Below are 18,951 nucleotides of genomic sequence, written 5' to 3' on the forward strand. Positions count from 1 at the left end.
CAGTAGAGAAAAGTCAGGTCTGCAGGCTGGTTATGCTGTGTACATCAGAAAATTAAAAATGGACAGCAATTCATATCCTTAGACAGGTAAAACCATTCTCAAATATATTTTTCTTCTGTGTACTTCATGGCTTCTCTCAAAGAAATGCAAAAATCTAATTGTGGAAAAAAATGCATGCACTTAGATTATACTCTTGTCATCACATTAAAAAGCAATATTACCCAAACAAAATAAAGCAAGTATAGTTTAAGCTTTCCCAGATTTGATTTTATTTAAACACTGTTCTCGCTTCTAGAAGGAAGGAAAACAAATGCAAAAAATATATAATATATACTGAATAGGAGTCGATGGACAGCACACCAAGCAAAGCCATCAGTTTATTAAGTGGTTATCAAATAAATCATCATCACAGATTTGATTTGTAATGGGAAATAGGAAAGAAGTGGAAGAAATTTAAGGGTTAAAAATCCACTTAATCAGCATTCACAAATTCATTCTAATAAATAGGAAACATCCTGCTATCATGGCAACATACCCCGGAGACCCCCCCCTCCCTCATAGCCCCCTTCTCAACAGAAAGCTGGATCTGGAATTTAAAGAGCTCCATTTTTAGTGTTTTATCCATAACACATTTCTAAGTAGGGCAATATCCTATCATGGTCCAGTAACACAGAAGTGCTCGAGTGAGGTGCAATATTTACATGTAGAACAGCAGAGACGCCTTTCCTATCGAGTTAAAAAGGAACAATACTCCATTCATGAGTTCATGTTGAAATGCAGCAATGCTTCGGGTTGTAGATGGAGGTAAAATAGTGTCGGTAAAACACTTTTTTTGTATGTAGAAAAGAACAGATGTTCAAAGCAAGTAACACTCTGCTTGAAAAATCAAGACCCTGGAACTGCTACGAGGCCAAAAGCAAACAAAAACTAACCTCACTGTGAAGTGCTGCTTTATTAATGCAAATGGATGAAGGGTGGGAAACGGAAAGAACACGGACATCCAAGTCCGACATAACACTATTGATTTAACCAAGAAAACAAGAATTAATCTATGGTCTTCTATCTAAACATCTTTAGCAGTACTGTGGGGAGGGCAAAATACTATTTCTTGGTATTCAGAGGCACAGTGAAAAGGAAGCAGACACCAAAAGTCAAGTGTGCTGCCAATATAGGGTTGCCACAAAAGATGGTATTAGGGGACAGGGACATTCTGTGGTAGTAGCATGAAAATGCCAGTTTTTGACCCATCTCCCCTGGTCATTGCCATTACAAACTCAATAATTCCACAGCTCACAACAGAAAAGGATTGGTAGCACTCGTCACAGCTTGTGAAGATAGATTGGGGACAATGGGCTGTGTCACCAACTGCTGTGGTGGCATCATAGTAGGCAAGCTCATAGGAGGTACACCAGGAGGCACCGCCGCAGCTGGGAGGCCACTCATTCCAACCACTGGTGACACATTGGCTAAAGGAATTCCTGGGGCTAACGGGGATACTGACACCATGGGGGGGACAGAACTAAATGGGATTGCTGCAGGTGCTTGTCCAGCTGGTGTAACTGGCTGTCCCATTGACATCACGGGGCTGGCACGAAGTTGGTTCAAAGTAAGAGATGACTGTTGGTTGCTCTGGAATGGATTTGTTGTGGTCGAACTGGGTGCTCCTAAGATAAAACAAAACAAATGAAAAAAAAAAGTGAACACATACATTACTGAAGAACTGAAGAAAACAATTGCAGCTGCCTCCAAGTCCCTGTCAATACAGCCAAAAGTCAGGCTGATTTGACAAACAAAGCTCTGATACTGAGATGTGTTCAGCTTGCCTAGTTTTCCATGCATTCCTACTAGCCCATTAGTACAATGGGCTTCCTCACAGACCACTAGAAATAAGTAGGCATGAAGGGGTGGAGCAAGCTTCAACGCGTACCAGAAACATCAGAACATCATCGGAACACCAGGAGGCTGCTGCATGTACGAATGTACAATATAGTTATCTGTAACTATGGTTTAGAATATAAAAAAAAAAGAAGGTTCAAAAGAAGTGGATGTTAAAGAAAACTTCAGTGGGAATGTTGACCTTTTTACTTCACATAATACAATAGGACCATTTTAATATTTGAAACAGGCCAGTCAATAGCTGGTTAGGTATTTTGGTTTTGTACTGGACTACTAACCTCTCAAGTACCAAGTCACTCACCTGTTACTAGGAAGGGATTGGAGGTCTTTGTATTTTGTATTGTGGGTTTTGAAATAAGGGAGTCCAAATCTACTAAGGCAGCGTTAGGCCCAAGGAAAGATTCTGGTGTTTTCCGGGTTGGCTTGGAACTTTCTGAAAGCGAGCTGCTCATTGCTGCCATGTCAAAGGCATCAGGACTCCTTGATCCAAGGGAGCGAGACATTGGAACTTCTCCAGCCAGAAGATCCAGCTCACCTGTTAAATAGAAACAGAACCAAATTGAGAATGGTTGTTTGAGTTGTAGCTGGAAGAGAAACACAAATATAAATAAAATGTTCTATATGAACATGCCAACTTGAAAAACCACCGATTTCCTAGCACCAGACTGTTCAATGTAGGATGAAAAGAAAGAAATGCATGAAGAGCCAAGAGTATACAATGAAGTTAGTAGTTTACTGTCAGGTTTGTAGTATCCATTTCTGACTAAACAAAATGACCTATAAAACAAAATTAGTTAGCATTAAACGGGACTTCCAATTCAAATTCTCTTTTCTGCTTTTGTAATACGGACAGGTTACCACGTTGACAACCCTTTACAAAAGGCAGAGCATCTGCTTAGCATTGTAATACCACATTTCACTAGCAGGGGGAGCTGCAGATGAAATGTGGATTTGCACTGTTTTCTTCAGACTTAAAGTACAGAAAAAGAAAAATCAGCTTTACTGCAAAATTTCTTCAGAAGTTTATACTTCTTCCAGGATGAAAGTTAAGCACTGACAGCAGTTACTACTACATTCAAAATTATATAAAATTAACAAGAAGAAATAATTTAATCATCGGAAATATTTTCCTCATCGATTGTTCATCATAACACATCATCAGTTCTGTCCGGATCTAAAAGGGAGCGCAAAGGATTGTAGCAGCTTATGACCAGCTATAATGGTGGGCATGGAACAAAAAAAAAAAAAAAATTCACCTGCTGGCCCAAGTGGGATTCCTACTTAGGTCCCATGTACACGGGACACTTCTGAACGATGGAAACTGACTGCTGGAAAACGTAGGTTAAAAAAACGTCTGTTTAGCCGCGTTTGCATAACGCGTTTACGTTTAGAAGCGTTTTTTAAAGATAAGCACAGGAGAACCTCCCAAATGCCAAGAATGTACTAAAAAGTGGTAAATTATTAACTATTTCAGAGAAATACAGAGAGCAGAAGCAGAGACAGCAGTATGTGTTGAGATTAGCTTAGGTGTGAGTTGCTCATTAACATTTTTGTTTCCAAGGGTGGGAAAGGTGTCTGGTGGCTGGAGTCATAAGGACCAACTGGCAGGGGGTCTTCATGAGGAATTTGAGGTGTGAATGGTCATTAACATATCTGTTGTTTCCAAGGGTGGGAGAGGTCTGAGGTGTGAATTGGTCATTACAATGTGTGACAAGCTTGGTAGAAACATCATGTGTTCAGGGTTTTGTCCATCTGTGCAACTTGAAAACACTTTGCATGCTTTTTCATGATGAAAAAAAGGCTCTGGATAGCATCGGGAACTGGAAGAGTTGAAAAAAAATTTCAAACACAACTGCTTATAAACGCGATTTGCCATGTTTTGCATTTGAAACGCTGATAAAAATCGACTGCTGAACGCAAGTTTTCTGCGTTAAAAAAAATGGCTGACAACTCAAATGCCTGTTAACGAAGATGTGTACATGGACACATAAAAAAACATTAGGGTGAGTTCAGGGGCTGCTGAAAAAAGTGCTGAATGTGAGTTTATCAGCTGCAGTGTACATGAACCCTAAGAGCCAACATCCTGCCTTAGGCTGTACAGCGATCAGCCCACTGCGAAGACTACTGACAATTCTGAAGCTAGCAGCTTCAATCAAGCTTCCATCAAGCTTCAATGCAAATGAGTATAGACAACTGCCACCTCACCATCCCTTGAAGGAATGCTTCAGAATTAGCAGGGGGCCAAGGTCAGCCCATACTGGAGGCACTAGACTGTCTGCTGCAGCATTAGATTTCCTAATATCAGAGAGGTCATGCTTCTATTCTAGTAAAATCCAGAATATTAGTATGTCCTGGTGGCACAGAACCCCCTAGGGACAGACTAAATGACTTATGGGCCTCATTTGCAGAAGCCATGTTGTTGCACTTGCTAAGACTGAGACGCCATGTAGTGCTGGAAATCCTAATTCTGACCCAATCATCAGCGAGACTAGACCGTCTCCTTCCCGTAGATGAGGTAACACCCCCAAAAGGTGAGTGCGCCCCACATCCATATCTAGATCTAGATGTTGAGCAGCATTAAAAATAATCTGGCCAATACGTATGAAGCCTGTTTGGAACACAGAATATTTCGGTAGTATGCATTAGTGTGCTCCCCACCAGCATGATAAAACAATACTGCCCGAAACGATCGGGTTTATTTCTGGTATGATCCTTTTTAATTCCATAGCAAATAGACTTTTCCTGTTTTGTATAAGAATTTTGTACACAATTCTATGCACTGCTCAACTAAGGATATAAAATGGTAAAAAATAAAGTTTCTGTGTTAGGCTATGAATTCATACTTCTAGAGATGAATGCATTGTGTTACCAGTGTCTGTATGCTCGGCATAAATTCACTGTTAATCTTTATGACATTGAACTGTGTGGCTCTGATGTGCGCGTCAACAGTATGCAAAGTGATTCTGACAGAACAGCTTGGTGAAAATTTCTAAAGTATGTGAGACTGCTCCCCAGTCTGAAGAGTGCACCAGATTGTATACAAAATTCTTGTCCGCCTGTGTGCTCAGCCAGCTAGATTTTGGTCCCTCTAGTGGCAGCCAACAGTATTGCAGGTAGTGATAAGTAAGCATTCACCTCATTCCTTCTCCGCCAAACAATGTGCAGGTGTACCTCGGTTTCTGAACACCTCAGTTAACCCCTTGGCGCTGGCACCTCCCAGCCCTTTAAGGGTTTAAGAAGCCAGGAGGCGAGGCGGGGTTTAGGGCATTGTGACCGCCATGATTCACATGATCGGGAAAGGTCCCGAATGAAAGAGGAGATTGGGACCTTTCTGTGAGTACCGGACACGTGAGCTGGGAGCGCTCTCAGCACATTTTTCTTAATTGCACGCAAATGTGCGGCTGGCACCAAGATGTTGACGTAATTTTCGGTTTACGAATGAAAATCCACTGAAAATAATGCTTCGGGTTACAAACGTTTTACAAATTTTTTTCGCAATACGAAGTGTATGTCGGTGCCGATTTTTAAATGCAATAGCCGGCTTTTTATTTTCTTTACTATAGCTCACAGAATTAGCTGTCACTTTCCCCGGAGCTAAAGGATACTTAGTTTCTTTTATTTCGGCAAACTAAAAAGGAAACATTGTTTCTTTTAACTCTGGGAACTAAACTAAAAAGGAAACATGCTTTCTTTTAGCTGGTGGGGAAGTGACAGCTGATTCTCTAAGCTATAGTAAAGAAAAAGAAAAGCCGGTAATTACATTTAAAAACTGGCACTGACCTATAGTGACAGAGACTATTTAAAACTTTCTTCTGACCTCCGTAACGGATTAATTGGTTTTCAATGTATTCCTATGGGAAACCGCATTTCAGTTTACAAATTTTACGCAATAAAAAATGTCCTTGAGAACGCATTAAATTCGTAAACCGAGGAACACCTGTAATCATTGCAGTCACAGGGAACATGATTCCCTGACATTAGGTGGCAGTGGTAGGACATTACAGTATGCTTACCATTTACAGCTATTGCCTATGTCCAGATTGGGAAACTTTTCCAGCTTACTGGTCAATTTTCAAAGACACTCTATGAACTGAGATTCTTTGTATTTCAACCTGCCTAGCTTTGGGTCAGTGACCCAAATCAAGTATACAGAAAGTGAAATCAGAACTGATCTACATCATTTTCAAGGTCAGCCTCTCATAGTACTAAATCCCATAGATTATTATAGGCAGGAACTAGCAAAAAGAAAATCATCAGTGGAAGCCTATGCAATTTTGAATGTAAAAATATCCTAATGAGGGAGTAAGCTCCCAAGCCCACTCACCAAAAATACAAAACAAAAAAAAAAATGAACAGAAAAAATACAATTAGACTTACGTGCATATTAAGATAGATAAATGCTATAGAAATAAACAGTGAAGTGTACAGAACAGAAGCACAATTTTTCCGAGGGACAGTCTCCCTTGGTCAGAAAAAGCCTATAAAGTTATCATCAGCACAGGTTTCCCTTTTCCATTTTTACCTGATTTCCTTGCAATGAAATAACACAGTGGTTTTACAAGCCTAATGTCTAAAGGGTGACTATACATACAGATCGATACGATCATTCAATCGATCATTCGATACAACAGAAATGACTGAACTGAATAAGAAACATAACACAACACAGACCTGCCATTTAATTGAACTAATGAGCTTTCAATCAATTTCAACGCTGGCAAGTTGATAGACTGCGACAGAACGTTATCAATCGAACGAATATCTCCATACAACATACATGTCAGACAACCAATCATAATACAGATATAAAGGGTGGGTAAGTGAGCGCAAACAGATCAGGTGAGCAGCTAACATACAGGGTAATCCTCATTACCTTGGAACATAAACTATGAATGGGGTATGTAGCGCTAGAGAACAGATAATAAGCACGGGACTGTTTATGATATGAAGTACCAATACAGCAGTTCATATAATAGTTCATATATTCCAGCCTGAAAAAATGGAAATGATCCAATGATGTTCCAGATCACAAACTATGAAATAAGAGAAATTAGTGAGGTTGTGCGCTTACCACAAATACACACAATATGAGCATTGTATGTAATTAACAGCAACCGGGCATCATGGTCTGGTCAACAGCCTGGGCACCATCTGGTCATATATGGACATCTGGGTCACAGGTACAACGCTGTCCAGGCCCCTTCTGGCTTTCAAATCCAAAACGCCACCTTGCATAAGCTCATTACAAAACGAGCCGGGAGGCAAGAAAGCGCTAATTGTAAAGTACGTTTATTTAAGAACACAAGACAAAAACCAAGCAACCAGGACTCACATTGATATAATATAAATCCAGGCCCACATAAATCAGCTCCCTGGTGGTCAGTGGTTCACTCAATATGCAACGCATACAGATCAAAGGCCAATCGATAGGACCCTGGTGGCCAGTGGTATCACAAATACAAAGCCATAGAGTATAGTGAGTATTAATAAAAATATACTCATCCAGGTCAGGTGAGGTAGTTCCCTCACCTGACCTGGCTACCTCACCTGACCTTTGATCTGTATGCGTTGCATGTTGAGTGAACCACTGACCACCAGGGAGCTGATTTATGTGGGCTTGGATTTATATTATATCAATGCGAGTCCTGGTTGCTTGGTTTTTGTCTTGTGTTCTTAAATAAACGTACTTTACTATTAGCGCTTTCTTGCCTCCCGGCTCGTTTTGTAATGAGCTTATGCAAGGTGGCGTTTTGGATTTGAAAGCCAGAAGGGGCCTGGACAGCGTTGTACCTGTGACCCAGATGTCCATATATGACCAGATGGTGCCCAGGCTGTTGACCAGACCATGATGCCCGGTTGCTGTTAATTACATACAATGCTCATATTGTGTGTATTTGTGGTAAGCGCACAACCTCACTAATTTCTCTTATTTCATCGTTTGTGATCTGGAACATTATTGGATCATTTCCATTTTTTCAGGCTGGAATATATGAACTATTATATGAACTGCTGTATTGGTACTTCATATCATAAACAGTCCCGTGCAATCATAATACAGACTGAACAAAAGTAATACTTCTAGATTTACATGTATATTAATTAAAAAAAGAAACAGTACAAAAACAACCAAAACTATAAAAAGGATGAGGGAACTCGAGATTGACGCACTGACACACACACTCATATCCTTTGAAATTTTCCACATTTTGCCATGCTACAACCAAAAACGTAAATGTATTTTATTGGGATTTTATGTGATAGACCAACACAAAGTGGCACACAATTCTAAAGTGGAAGGAAAATGATAAATGGTTTTAAAACAATTTCTACAAATAAATATTTGAAAAGTGTGGTGTGCATTTGTATTCAGCCCCCCCTATACTTTGTAGAACCACCTTTTGCTGCAATTACAGCGAAGTCTTTTTGGGGATGTCCTACCAGCTTTGCACATCTAGAGAATGACATTTTTGCCCATTCTTCTTTCCAAAATAGCTCAAGTTCTGTCAGATTGGATGGAGAGCATCTGTGAACAGCAATTTTCAAGTCTTGCCACAGATTCTCAATTGGATTTAGGTCTGGACTTGGACTGGGCCATTCTAACACATGAATATGCTTTGATCTAAACCATTCCATTGTAGCTCTCGCTGTGTGTTTAGGGTCATTGTCCTGCTGGAAGGTGAACCTCCACCCCAGTCTCAAGTCTTTTGCAGACTCTAACAGGTTTTCTTCTAAGATTGCCCTGTATTTGGCTTCGACCAGCTTCCCTGTCCCTGCTGAGGAAAAGCCTCCCCACAACATGCCATGTTTCACAGCGGAAATGGTGTGTTCAGGGTGATGTGCAGTGTTTGTTTTCAGCCACACATAGCATTTTGCTTTTAGGCCAAAAAGTTCAACTTTGGCCTCTTTTGACCAGAGCACCTTCTTCACCTGTGAGATGTTCAAAGATTGGGATATTTTTTTATAAGCTGACCCTGCTTTAAACGTCTCCACAACTTTATCCCTGATCTGTCTGGTGTGTTCCTTGGCCTTCATAATGCTGTTTATTCACTAATGTTCTCGAACAAACCCCTGAGGGCTTCACAGAACAGCTGTATTTATACTGAGATTAAATTACACACAAATGGACTATATACTAATTAGGTAACATCTGAAGGAAATTGGTTGCACTAGATTTTAGTTAGGAATATCAGAGTAAAAGGGGGCTGAATACAAACACCACACTTTTCAGATACTTATTTGTAAAAAAAAAAAAAAAAGTTGAAAGCCACACATAGAGAGATTATATATATATATATATAGATTATATAGATATATATAGAGATTATAAATAAAATTCTATATCCTGCCTATGGACTGCTACAGACCCAAAACGGTCTTCATAATTAAATAACCAAAAAAATTCACCTGGACCGCAATTTCCATGAAAGGTCTGTTTATTTATATAAGCTGAAAATGCATACCATGGTACGTAGAAAAATTCTGGATACCTGGTTACTGGGATGACCCACATATCTTCATATACACCGGGTAAAATAAGTATTGAACACGTCAATTTTCTAGGTAAATATTTCTAAAGGTGCTACTGGCATGAAATTTTCCCCACGTCGGTAACAACCCATGCAATCCATACATACAAAGAAACCAAAACAAATAAGTTCAGAAATTAAGTTATGTGTAATAAAATTGAATGGCAGAGGGAAAAAGTATTGGACACATGAAGAAAGGGAGGTGCAAAAAAAGGCATGGAAAGCCAAGACACCAGCTGAAATCGATCAGTAATTAGAAAGCAATCCTGCCCCTTGTCTGTGCAAACTAATATCAACTGGTTCAGTCTCAAATGATGGCCTCTAAAAAGGTGTCTCAATACCAAGGTGTCACACAAAAAACATTTTATGATGGGTAAAAGCAAAGAGGTCTCTCAAGACCTACGCAGCTTTATTGTTGCAATACATACTAATGGAATTGGTTACAGAAAGATTTCTAAACTTCTGAAATGTTCCAGTGAGCACTGCTGGGGCCATAAACCTGAAATGGAAAGATCATCATTTCAACATAAACGGGCCACAACCAAATGCTGCTTGCAAGATATCTGACAGAGGAGTGAAAAGAATTATCAGAAGCGTTGTCCAAGAGCCAAGGACCACTTGTGGAGAGCTTCAGTATGACCTGGAATTAGCAGGTACAGCTGTTTCAAAGAAAATATTAAGGAATGCACTCAACAGCCATGGCCTGTATGCACGCTCACCACGCAAGATTGCATTGCTGATGAAAAAGCATGAAGCTCATTTAAAGTTTGCTGCACATTTACACAAGCCTGTGAAATACTGGGAGAATATAGTCTGGTCAGATGAGACCAAAATTGAACTCTTTGGATGCCATGATACACACCATATTTGGAGGTCGAATGGCACTGCAAATCACCCCAAAAACACCATCACAACAGTGAAGTTTGGAGGTGGGAACATCATGGCATGGGGCTGTTTTTCAGCATACGGTATTGGCAAATTTCAGGTCATTGAAAGAAGGATTAATGTAAAAATGTACCAAGACATTCTTGATAAAAATCTGCTGCCATCTACCAGGATGATGAAGATGAAAAGGAGGGTGGACATTTCAGCAAGACAATGATCCCAAACACAAAGCCAAGGAAACTCAATTGGTTTCAAAGAAAGAAAATAAAGCTGCTAGAATGGCCCAGCCAATCACCTGACTTGAATCCAATAAAAAAAAATCTATGGAAAGAAGATCAGAGTTCATAGAAGAGGCCCACGGAACCTTCAAGATTAAAAGACTGTGTGGAAGAATGGGCCAAAGACACACCTGAGCAATGCATGCGACTAGTTTCTCTATACAGGAGGCGTCTTGAAGCGGTCATTACCAAAAAAGAAATTTGTAAGAAATATTAAATAAATGTCAGTTAGCATGTTCAATACTTTTTCCCTGTGTCATTCCATTACACAACTTAATTTCTGAACGTATTTCTTTGTATGTATGGATTTCATTTTCATGGGTTGTTACATGTGGTGAACATTTCATGTCAATAGCACCTTTAGAAATAGATTTACTGAGAAAAATGGTGACGTGCTTAATACTTATATTACCCGCTGTATACTCACATCAACGTATTGGAACATGGCAAGAGCCAGTATCCTCAGTTTTTTTTTTTTTTTTTTTTTTTTTTTTTAACGGTTTTCCCGCCACCCTATAGAACTACTGCTACAAGGGGGCAGGGCTGCACAAAATCACACATACAGACATACACACACACACACACATACATACACACGATTTGCATTTCTGGGTAGGGGGGCACGCACCGCCATTGGCGGCTACAGACGTCAATTCCCGGGTACCGGCAGGGAATTTCCGAGCATCGGGTAAAGTTGACAGGGGAGAGACCTGTGTGTAAACACAGGTCTCTCTCCTGCCAGCAAGGACATGCTGCTGTGTATTTCTTTGCACAGACAAAAAATACACAGCAGCAGGTCTCCCTAATAAAAACACACACAGCACATGTAAAACAGCACACTGTTAACCCTTTGATCACCCCAGCACTGATCACTATATTAGTGTCATTGGGATGTTAGTGGCAGTTAAGTCAGTTACCACCCAGTGTCAGAATGCCCACGGCAGTCCTGCTGATCGCCATTACTAGTATATTTGTAGATGCTATAGCTTTCACATAAACCAATTAATTTACATGTATTGGGTTTTTTTTTTTTTAGCAAAGCCATGTAGTAGAATACATTTTGGCCTACATTTATGAAGAAATTAGATTTTTTTTAAATTTAATTTTACTAGGTAAGTTTTATAGCAAAAAGTAAAAAATACTGCTTTTTTTTTTCAAAATTGTCGGCCTTTTTTTTTGTTTAGAACGCAAAAAATAAAAAATGCACAGGTGATCAAATACCACTGAAAGAAAGCTCCATTTGTGGGGGGAAAAAAAAGGACATACATTTCATTTATGAACAGTGTTGCATGACTGCATAATTGTCATTTAAAGTAACGAAGCGCTGTATCACAAAAAATGGCCTGGTCAAGAAGGGAGTTAAATCCTCTGGAGAGCAAGTGGTTAAATTAATAACACAAACAAAAGCAATGAACCATGAATGAACGTTGTAAAGAGAGTTGCACTCATCACCTGGGCCTTCTCACAGTACCCTTACATTTGTCCGCCTTCCACTTACAAGGTCAGTATTTGGTAGGACCTTGGTTGAAGGATATACAATGAAAAATTGACTCACAGAAGCACAATATAGGCTACTATGGGAAGGTCCAGCTGATGGGCACACATCTCTTTATGGGCTTTTTGGCACGTTGTTCCAAGGAGTAATCCATCTTAAATGAGGTCAGTTCTGCATATTGTTTGTATATCTAGGGATTAAGAGGAAGAATTGTATAAAACGAAGCTAACTGCATCTCTTTGCAACTAGCCGCTTTTAGCACTTTTTCACTGCCTTCTGTTTTTATTTACCTGCCATATCGTTCAAACATTATGATAGATAAAACCATCAATAAGAAATTACCTTTTGCAGTTATGACAAATTTACAGTGCATCAACTGCTGCAAAATAGATCATAAAGTAAGGTGTTATCACTGGTAGTACCTTAAGGAACACATGAGACCTGAAGAATATACAGACTCTAGTAAAACACAGCAATAGCCAATACTGAATGGTATTCTGGCCATACATTATACAATTCTCTTGTACAATTTTCCTTTAGACTTACCAAAACCATATAATATGAGGTCAAACCTAAACACTTTCAATTTGAAGGCAATCATACACGCCCTTTCACTATATAGTTGAAGGTAAATCTAAAAGGAAATTAAAAAAGAAAATAGTATAATGTATGGCCAGCTTTAAAGTTGAAGTCTATCTAAAACTTTTTTTTTTTCTATGGATCAAGTAGGGAAGGTAAAGACCTCTGCAGGAGCTTTTCTTTCACTTTTTTCCCCAAGGTGGCCTTAGTCGCTGGAAAAGAAAAAACTAACAAAATGTCCCCACAAGAACAAAGCTATAAAAATTGGAGTGAGGCTCTATCACAGGGTTTCTCAACCAGGGTTCCATGGAAGCCTAGGGTTCCTCCACAGAGTTCCTTGAACAATTTGTGCCTCTCAGGTAAGTTCCCACTAACATCATTGATCTTTTTAGCTATCTGTAAGGGAGTAATTCTTCCCAATGACCACAAGTGTAAGGAGCATTCTTCCCACTAATTATCACAATTTGTAGATAACTTTCCGATCTCAGGGACCCCTGCTTAAAATGAATTTATGTCAAGAGTTCCTCTGCGTTGAAAAGGTTGAGAAAGGCTGGTCTCTCGCTTTCCCACTTCACAAATATAAAGCAATTATTTGCTGTCTGTTGAGGACATCCCCCCCACTTTAATTTCCATGTGATAGCACTCGGGGACAAGTAGTAGAGGCAGATATTGGAAATGGACAGCTGTAAAATCCATCCACGGACTAATGATAAAATCCATGCAGGTTGCTAAAGGATTGGTTTTCTAAGAAGATGAGAGGAGATTTTCAGAACAGTAATGGCATGCAAGCTTATAGAACATGGTTAGAACTTGTACACACAAGGGTCACTAAAAACCTTCTGAAAGTGTGCTGATTTAAACCATTCGTGTGCCAGTCTGTAATACTCCTCCATTATCAGGACATTTTTTCAGTTACTAATGCTGCAATAGTTTAACTGACAATAAGGCCTCATGCACACAGGCATTTAGAGATTCAAAAGTGCTCAATCCAGCACTCGGGGAGCTGCAGGTGGTGTGTACAGCTGGCCATACAAGTGAATAGCTGTAGGCAGCTGTACTCATGTTTAACTGAGAAAGTATGTACAGCATTTTTTTCCCAAATGTGACAGCTTCACAATTTGGGAGATAATCCCATGCACAGACATGGGTATACAGTGATGCACAGCCATTCACTTGTATACACCACCTGCGGTTCCGCAGGTGCAGGAAAGCACTAAGAATTTTACACTTGAGCTTTCTGAGCCTCTAATGCAACAATGTACCCAAATAAATGTATACCTTTTTTTAAAATACAGATGGAGCTCTATTTTGGGGATAACTAGCATTTAAAAAAAAAATTATACTACACCTATTTGGAATTTTTGCCACAAATTTTTACAAATCAAAAAACATGCTGGTAATGAGGAGGTTATAATGCAGAGTTTGATAATGGTGCATTAGATAGAGTATTGTACAGATCATAAACAGAGAGAGAAGGTGGTAACGTGGTTAATATACAGGTCCATACAATGGCAGAATGGAGATGATGGGGCTGATGTGCAGGATAAGGAGGGTGAAGGGTTGATGGGGGAAGGGGGGGATCCTATCATCATAGTTATAGGATTCAATAAGCTGTTTGGAGCTGGTTTAAAGCTTTGCAATTGTTTTGTAAAACCATGCTGTACACACCATACAGTAATGAGAAAAAAAAAAAAAGAAAAAACACACATATGGAAAATTGGAAATGGTTTTTCCACATATTTGAACATGCATTTGTTTCAAATAGTGCTTATAGATAAAAGTCATATACTTGAACATATGATACATAAAAGGGACATTTTCATAATCTAAATGAACAAAAATGCAGATTTGTCATATGGAAAGTAAGTACACACCTAAATTTAGTACCACTTCAGTCCCATGCTATTAGAATTGGGTGTTTCACCTTAGGTGTCAGTTAGTAGAATCGCTTTAGTGAGAGCCTGTTTTATCTAAACCTCAGACATCTATACTCACCGGCCACTTTATTAGGTACACCTGTTAAATTGCTTGGAAACACAAATTGCTAATCAGCCAATCACATGGCAGCAACTCAATGCATTTAAGTGTGTAGACGTGATGAAGGCGACTTGATAACGTTCAAACTGAGCATCAGAATGAGGAAGAAATAGGATTTAAGTGATTTAAGTAACTGGATGGTTGTTGGTGCCAGACAAACTGGTCTGAATATTTCAAAAACTGCTGATCTACTGGGAGTTTAATGCACAACCATCTCTAGGGTTTACAGAGAATGGTCCAAAAAATAGAACATAAACAGTGAGCGGCGGTTGTGTGGAAGAAAATGCCTTGCTGATGTCAGAGGAATGGGCAGACTGGTTGCTGTGACATTCAGATGGTAGGGTCAGAATTTGGCATGAAAAACATGAAAGCATGGATCCATCTGCCTTGCATCAACAGTTCAGGCTGGTGGTGGTGGTGGTGCAATGGTGGGGGGGGGATATTTTCTTGGCACTAGCAGGTGTACCTAAAAGTGGACGGTGAGTGTAGGTTCTGGTGTTTTGCTACTGATGTGTGTTGTTATGTCAAGATCAACAGAGATCTCCAAGGCCCTCAGAAAAAAGTTGTAGACGAGTCTGACAAGGGATAGCAAAAGATCACCAAATCTGAAATCAATTACTCCACGTTAAGGAAAATAATCTATAAATGGCATAGATTCAAAACAGCAGCTACTCATCCAGAACTGGAAAGCCCAGCAAATTCAACCCAAAAGATGACCGTTTGATGCTAAAAGAAGTTTCCAAGAATGACAAAATATCTATGCCAAGGGTTCAGGTAACTCTTGTAACAACTGGAGTCAAAGTGAATAATCTACAATCAAATACTGTACCCATTTCACCTGCATAAGAGGTATGTTATGAAAAAGCCTTTGCTGTCCAAAAAGAACATTGGGGCAAGACTACAGTTTGCCATGGAACATAAAAAGGAAAATATTGGGCCTTCTGGAACAATGTGCAGAAGATTGATCAAAGACAGTTTTTTGGTCACAGTAAGAATGGACTTGTCTGACGCACACTGAAGATAGGATTTCAGGAGAACAACCTCCTAACAACTGAAGAATGAAGGCAGAAATAGGATTTGGGGTTGCTTTGTTGCTCCAAGGTTTGGGCAAATTCTAGCCATCAAGTCACCTATATATTCTACCTCATATCAGTGTGTGCTTTATAGGAATGTGAGGTCATCTGTCCAAAAGCTGAAATTTAACCGGAAATGGAAGCCCACTAGCAAATCCACTAAGGAATGGCTGAAAGAGGGCTTTGAACTGTCCTAGTGTAAGCCCTGACTTGATTCCCACTGAATTTTTGTAGGGGGGAGGGGTTGAAGCTCACAGTTCATGCAAGGAAACCCGCAAACATCTTGAAACTGAAGGAATTTTGCATGGAGAAGTAGTCAAACATTTCATTGCTGATGAGAGACTGGTCAGCAGTTATACAAAATGCCTGCAAGTAGTATTTTCTGCTAGAGTGGGAAATACCAGCTTCTCATGCCAAAAGTGCAAAGCTTGCAGTATATGCCACCTTTTCCCAGAAAGATTTTTATCTTTACCAATTTCCTGGTGTGTAAGGCAAGCCATCGACGGAGCAAAATTTCCTTCCTGCATCCGCACAGTGTTGACAAGAGAATCCTTCCCACTGAGCCATTGTGTGGCTCCTGGTTGGGGGATGGGGAGGGCAGAATACAGTGATTATTGCTAGCGGAATAAAATCGTATGCAAAATCCGGTAGGCTGGTTGTACCCAGATTGATTGATCTATCAACCTGGGTACATTCAGCCTGCCCATACATGCTGAACCAGCCGAGATTCAAACCATCTATGACCACCTGTACCCATGTTAATTCAGCTAATTGTATCCAATTTAAAAAAAAAAAATTATAAGAATCCCCAAGACATAGAAAAAAAACCACAATCTATCCAAAATTAAAGGCCAAGTTCACTTTTTTTCCAAAGACAATAAATGCACATTTTTAGCAGGTAAAAAAGAAAAAAAAGTGCATTTATTATTATTTTTTTTTCCCCACAGGAGCCTGCAGAGCATGTCAGCAATCAGTAGATCACAGGTGCAATGTCAAGCTGCAGCAGATAGTTCCTACAGCTCTGTGCCCGTACCCCTGTACGAGTTTTCAGTTTCAGAGATGTAGGAAGTATAAATGGACTACGAGTGCAAATGTGACTGTGGGGGAGAGGAACACCCACCTGTCACAGGAAAGGGGGAGAGGGGGTCAACTTGAACATGTTACACCCCAATACATGTGTAACATGTTCAAAAGGTGAACCTAACCTTTTTAAAAAAAAAACTGTCTGGAGTCATGCTTTAAGAATGGCACGGTGTTAGCTATGAAATACATTAGAACAGAAATGAAAAAGTACCTTAAATATCTTACAAAAAGTGTTAGAAGACCAGGACAGCAATTATAATCAGCCATAAAATGTACAAGATCTGACAAATGTACCCTGTGCCTAGAGAACTGTCCACAATTCCCTGTACCATTAAACTTATTATACTCAGATACTTTTGTTATGAACACAGGTAAGCAGAGCTGTATTACCTTAGATTAAATGTGTGTTCCTATTTAAAGTGGAACTCCAGGAAATAACTCGCTTTATAAATGTTCTGGATTACTATGGGTTAAGTCCAAGGAGGTGCACACCACCTCCTGGAGTTAATTACTTAAAATTTTCTTGAGCGATCGGAGCATTGCTATACTTTAAGTTCTGCCCGTTCTGGTCTCAGCTCTTACACCGGCTCTGCCAGCCCCTTCCCTCCTCCTGCCTTCTGTGAATGGGCAGCAAAGGGGATGGGAGGGCACAGCTGCTATTAAACAGATTTTAAAGGTTTGGTTTTTTTTGTGTCTTTTTTTTTATTAAATATGTTATACTTACCTGCTCTGTGCAATGAATTTGCACAGAGCAGCCCCGATCCTCTTCTTGGGTTCCCTGCCTTCGCTTCTAACCCCCCCCCCCCCCTGAACAGTTCCCCCTAAAGCCAGCGGCGTGCTATGTAGGCATTGGGGCATGCTCGCTCCCAAGCCCCTGTCTATGTGTCCATAAGAACAGGGCTCGGCCCAGCCCTCTCCTCCTTGGCTCACTGGCTGGGATTGCCAATGTCTCCTACTGCTCTTAGCCAATGCAGAGAGAGAGAGAGAGACCTGGGACAGCTGAGGCTCCTATGCACATCACTGTATCAGGATCAGGCTCAGGTGAGTATAAGAGAGGGGCTCTGGAGGAAGAACACAGGTTTTTTACTGCATGAAAATAAAAAACCTTCAGCCTTTATAACCACTTTAAGAAGGCAGGGTCTCTCCTGTAAGAGCAACAGGAGTGCAGTGACAGCTGTACTCCCTTTTCTCAGCAAAACTGTCACATGTACAATAACAGCAATAAGTCCACTAGGAGGCAAGCACCTTGATGGACTTCACCCTTAGTAATCCAGAACATTTTAAAAACTGGCTGAATTCCTATAATTCAGCCTTTTAAAGTTGAACTGTTACAAATTGGCTCTCATGCAGGCATGAAAGATATGGAAAAACCCATGCTAGCAGCCCAGAGGCAAAATAATAAGACAAAAAAAAAAACAAAAAAAAAAACGAATAAAGCATTAAGCAGAAAGCAAATGGAATGACAGTAAGCAAGCAGGCAGGAAAGAGAGCTTTTCCAAACCTGTGCTGCTTCCTGACTGGGGAAGGGTGGTCCTCAGGTTGTCAAAATCCGAAAACTCATCCTTATCTGCAGAACTGATGAACTGGTCAAAGTTGGTACTGGCTAAGGAGGCAGGAGGAGCAGACGGAGACAAGCATATACATAAAGACAAACATGTTAAAAACCAGATTCACAAAAACCAGACAATAGGTAAAATTGGGGAAAGGTGTCGGATTCATGCATCAGAGCTGAGCTGTATATGCAGCCAGTACAAAACTCATAATAAAAGCTGGATTTTGGACGCTACATTGTATTTCCTGAGCCCTATTACAGCAAAATAATGACCAGCAACACAACTGAATACCCAGATATATTAGATGACATATTGATGGCAGGACTTAGAGATAACTAGGATGTTCACTGTGTACCACAGGCCTCAACAGACCCCTTAGCAGATGATCTTGGTGGAATCCAGGTTGAATACCAAGTTATTAGCTCTTCAAAACAGACTCAAAGCTGAACTCCAGGTAATTGCAAAAAGGCACAAATTAATGCAGAACTACATTTTTTAAATTAATCATGAAATTTTTTCTTCTTGTTTAATACATTTTTATTAGAG

At 40.0% G+C, this 18,951-nt stretch overlaps 1 protein-coding gene across 11 annotated transcripts in view; it reads right to left on the reverse strand.

The window, feature by feature from the left end:
• Positions 1-245: 245 nt before the first annotated feature.
• Positions 246-18,951, reverse strand: part of LOC149441721 (epsin-1-like) — a 119,604-nt gene continuing 100,898 nt past the window's right edge. For 8 of the 11 annotated variants that reach the window (XM_089656971.1, XM_089656968.1, XM_089656970.1 and 5 more), the window contains 3 exons: positions 18,354-18,455; positions 2,198-2,431; positions 246-1,664 (listed from right to left, as the gene is read on the reverse strand). In XM_089656971.1, the coding sequence (XP_089513097.1) occupies positions 1,291-1,664; positions 2,198-2,431; positions 18,354-18,455 (710 nt within the window). In that variant the 3' untranslated portion in view covers positions 246-1,290. The remainder of the gene's footprint in view (positions 1,665-2,197; positions 2,432-18,353; positions 18,456-18,951) is intronic. The other 3 variants (XM_089656974.1, XM_089656977.1, XM_089656978.1) reach the window with 1 other exon arrangement.

The sequence above is a fragment of the Staurois parvus genome, unplaced genomic scaffold (assembly GCF_062004578.1).
Source record: "Staurois parvus isolate SC_StPar_1 unplaced genomic scaffold, SC_StPar_1.0 ptg000953l, whole genome shotgun sequence".
Taxonomy (NCBI): Eukaryota; Metazoa; Chordata; class Amphibia; order Anura; family Ranidae; genus Staurois; species Staurois parvus.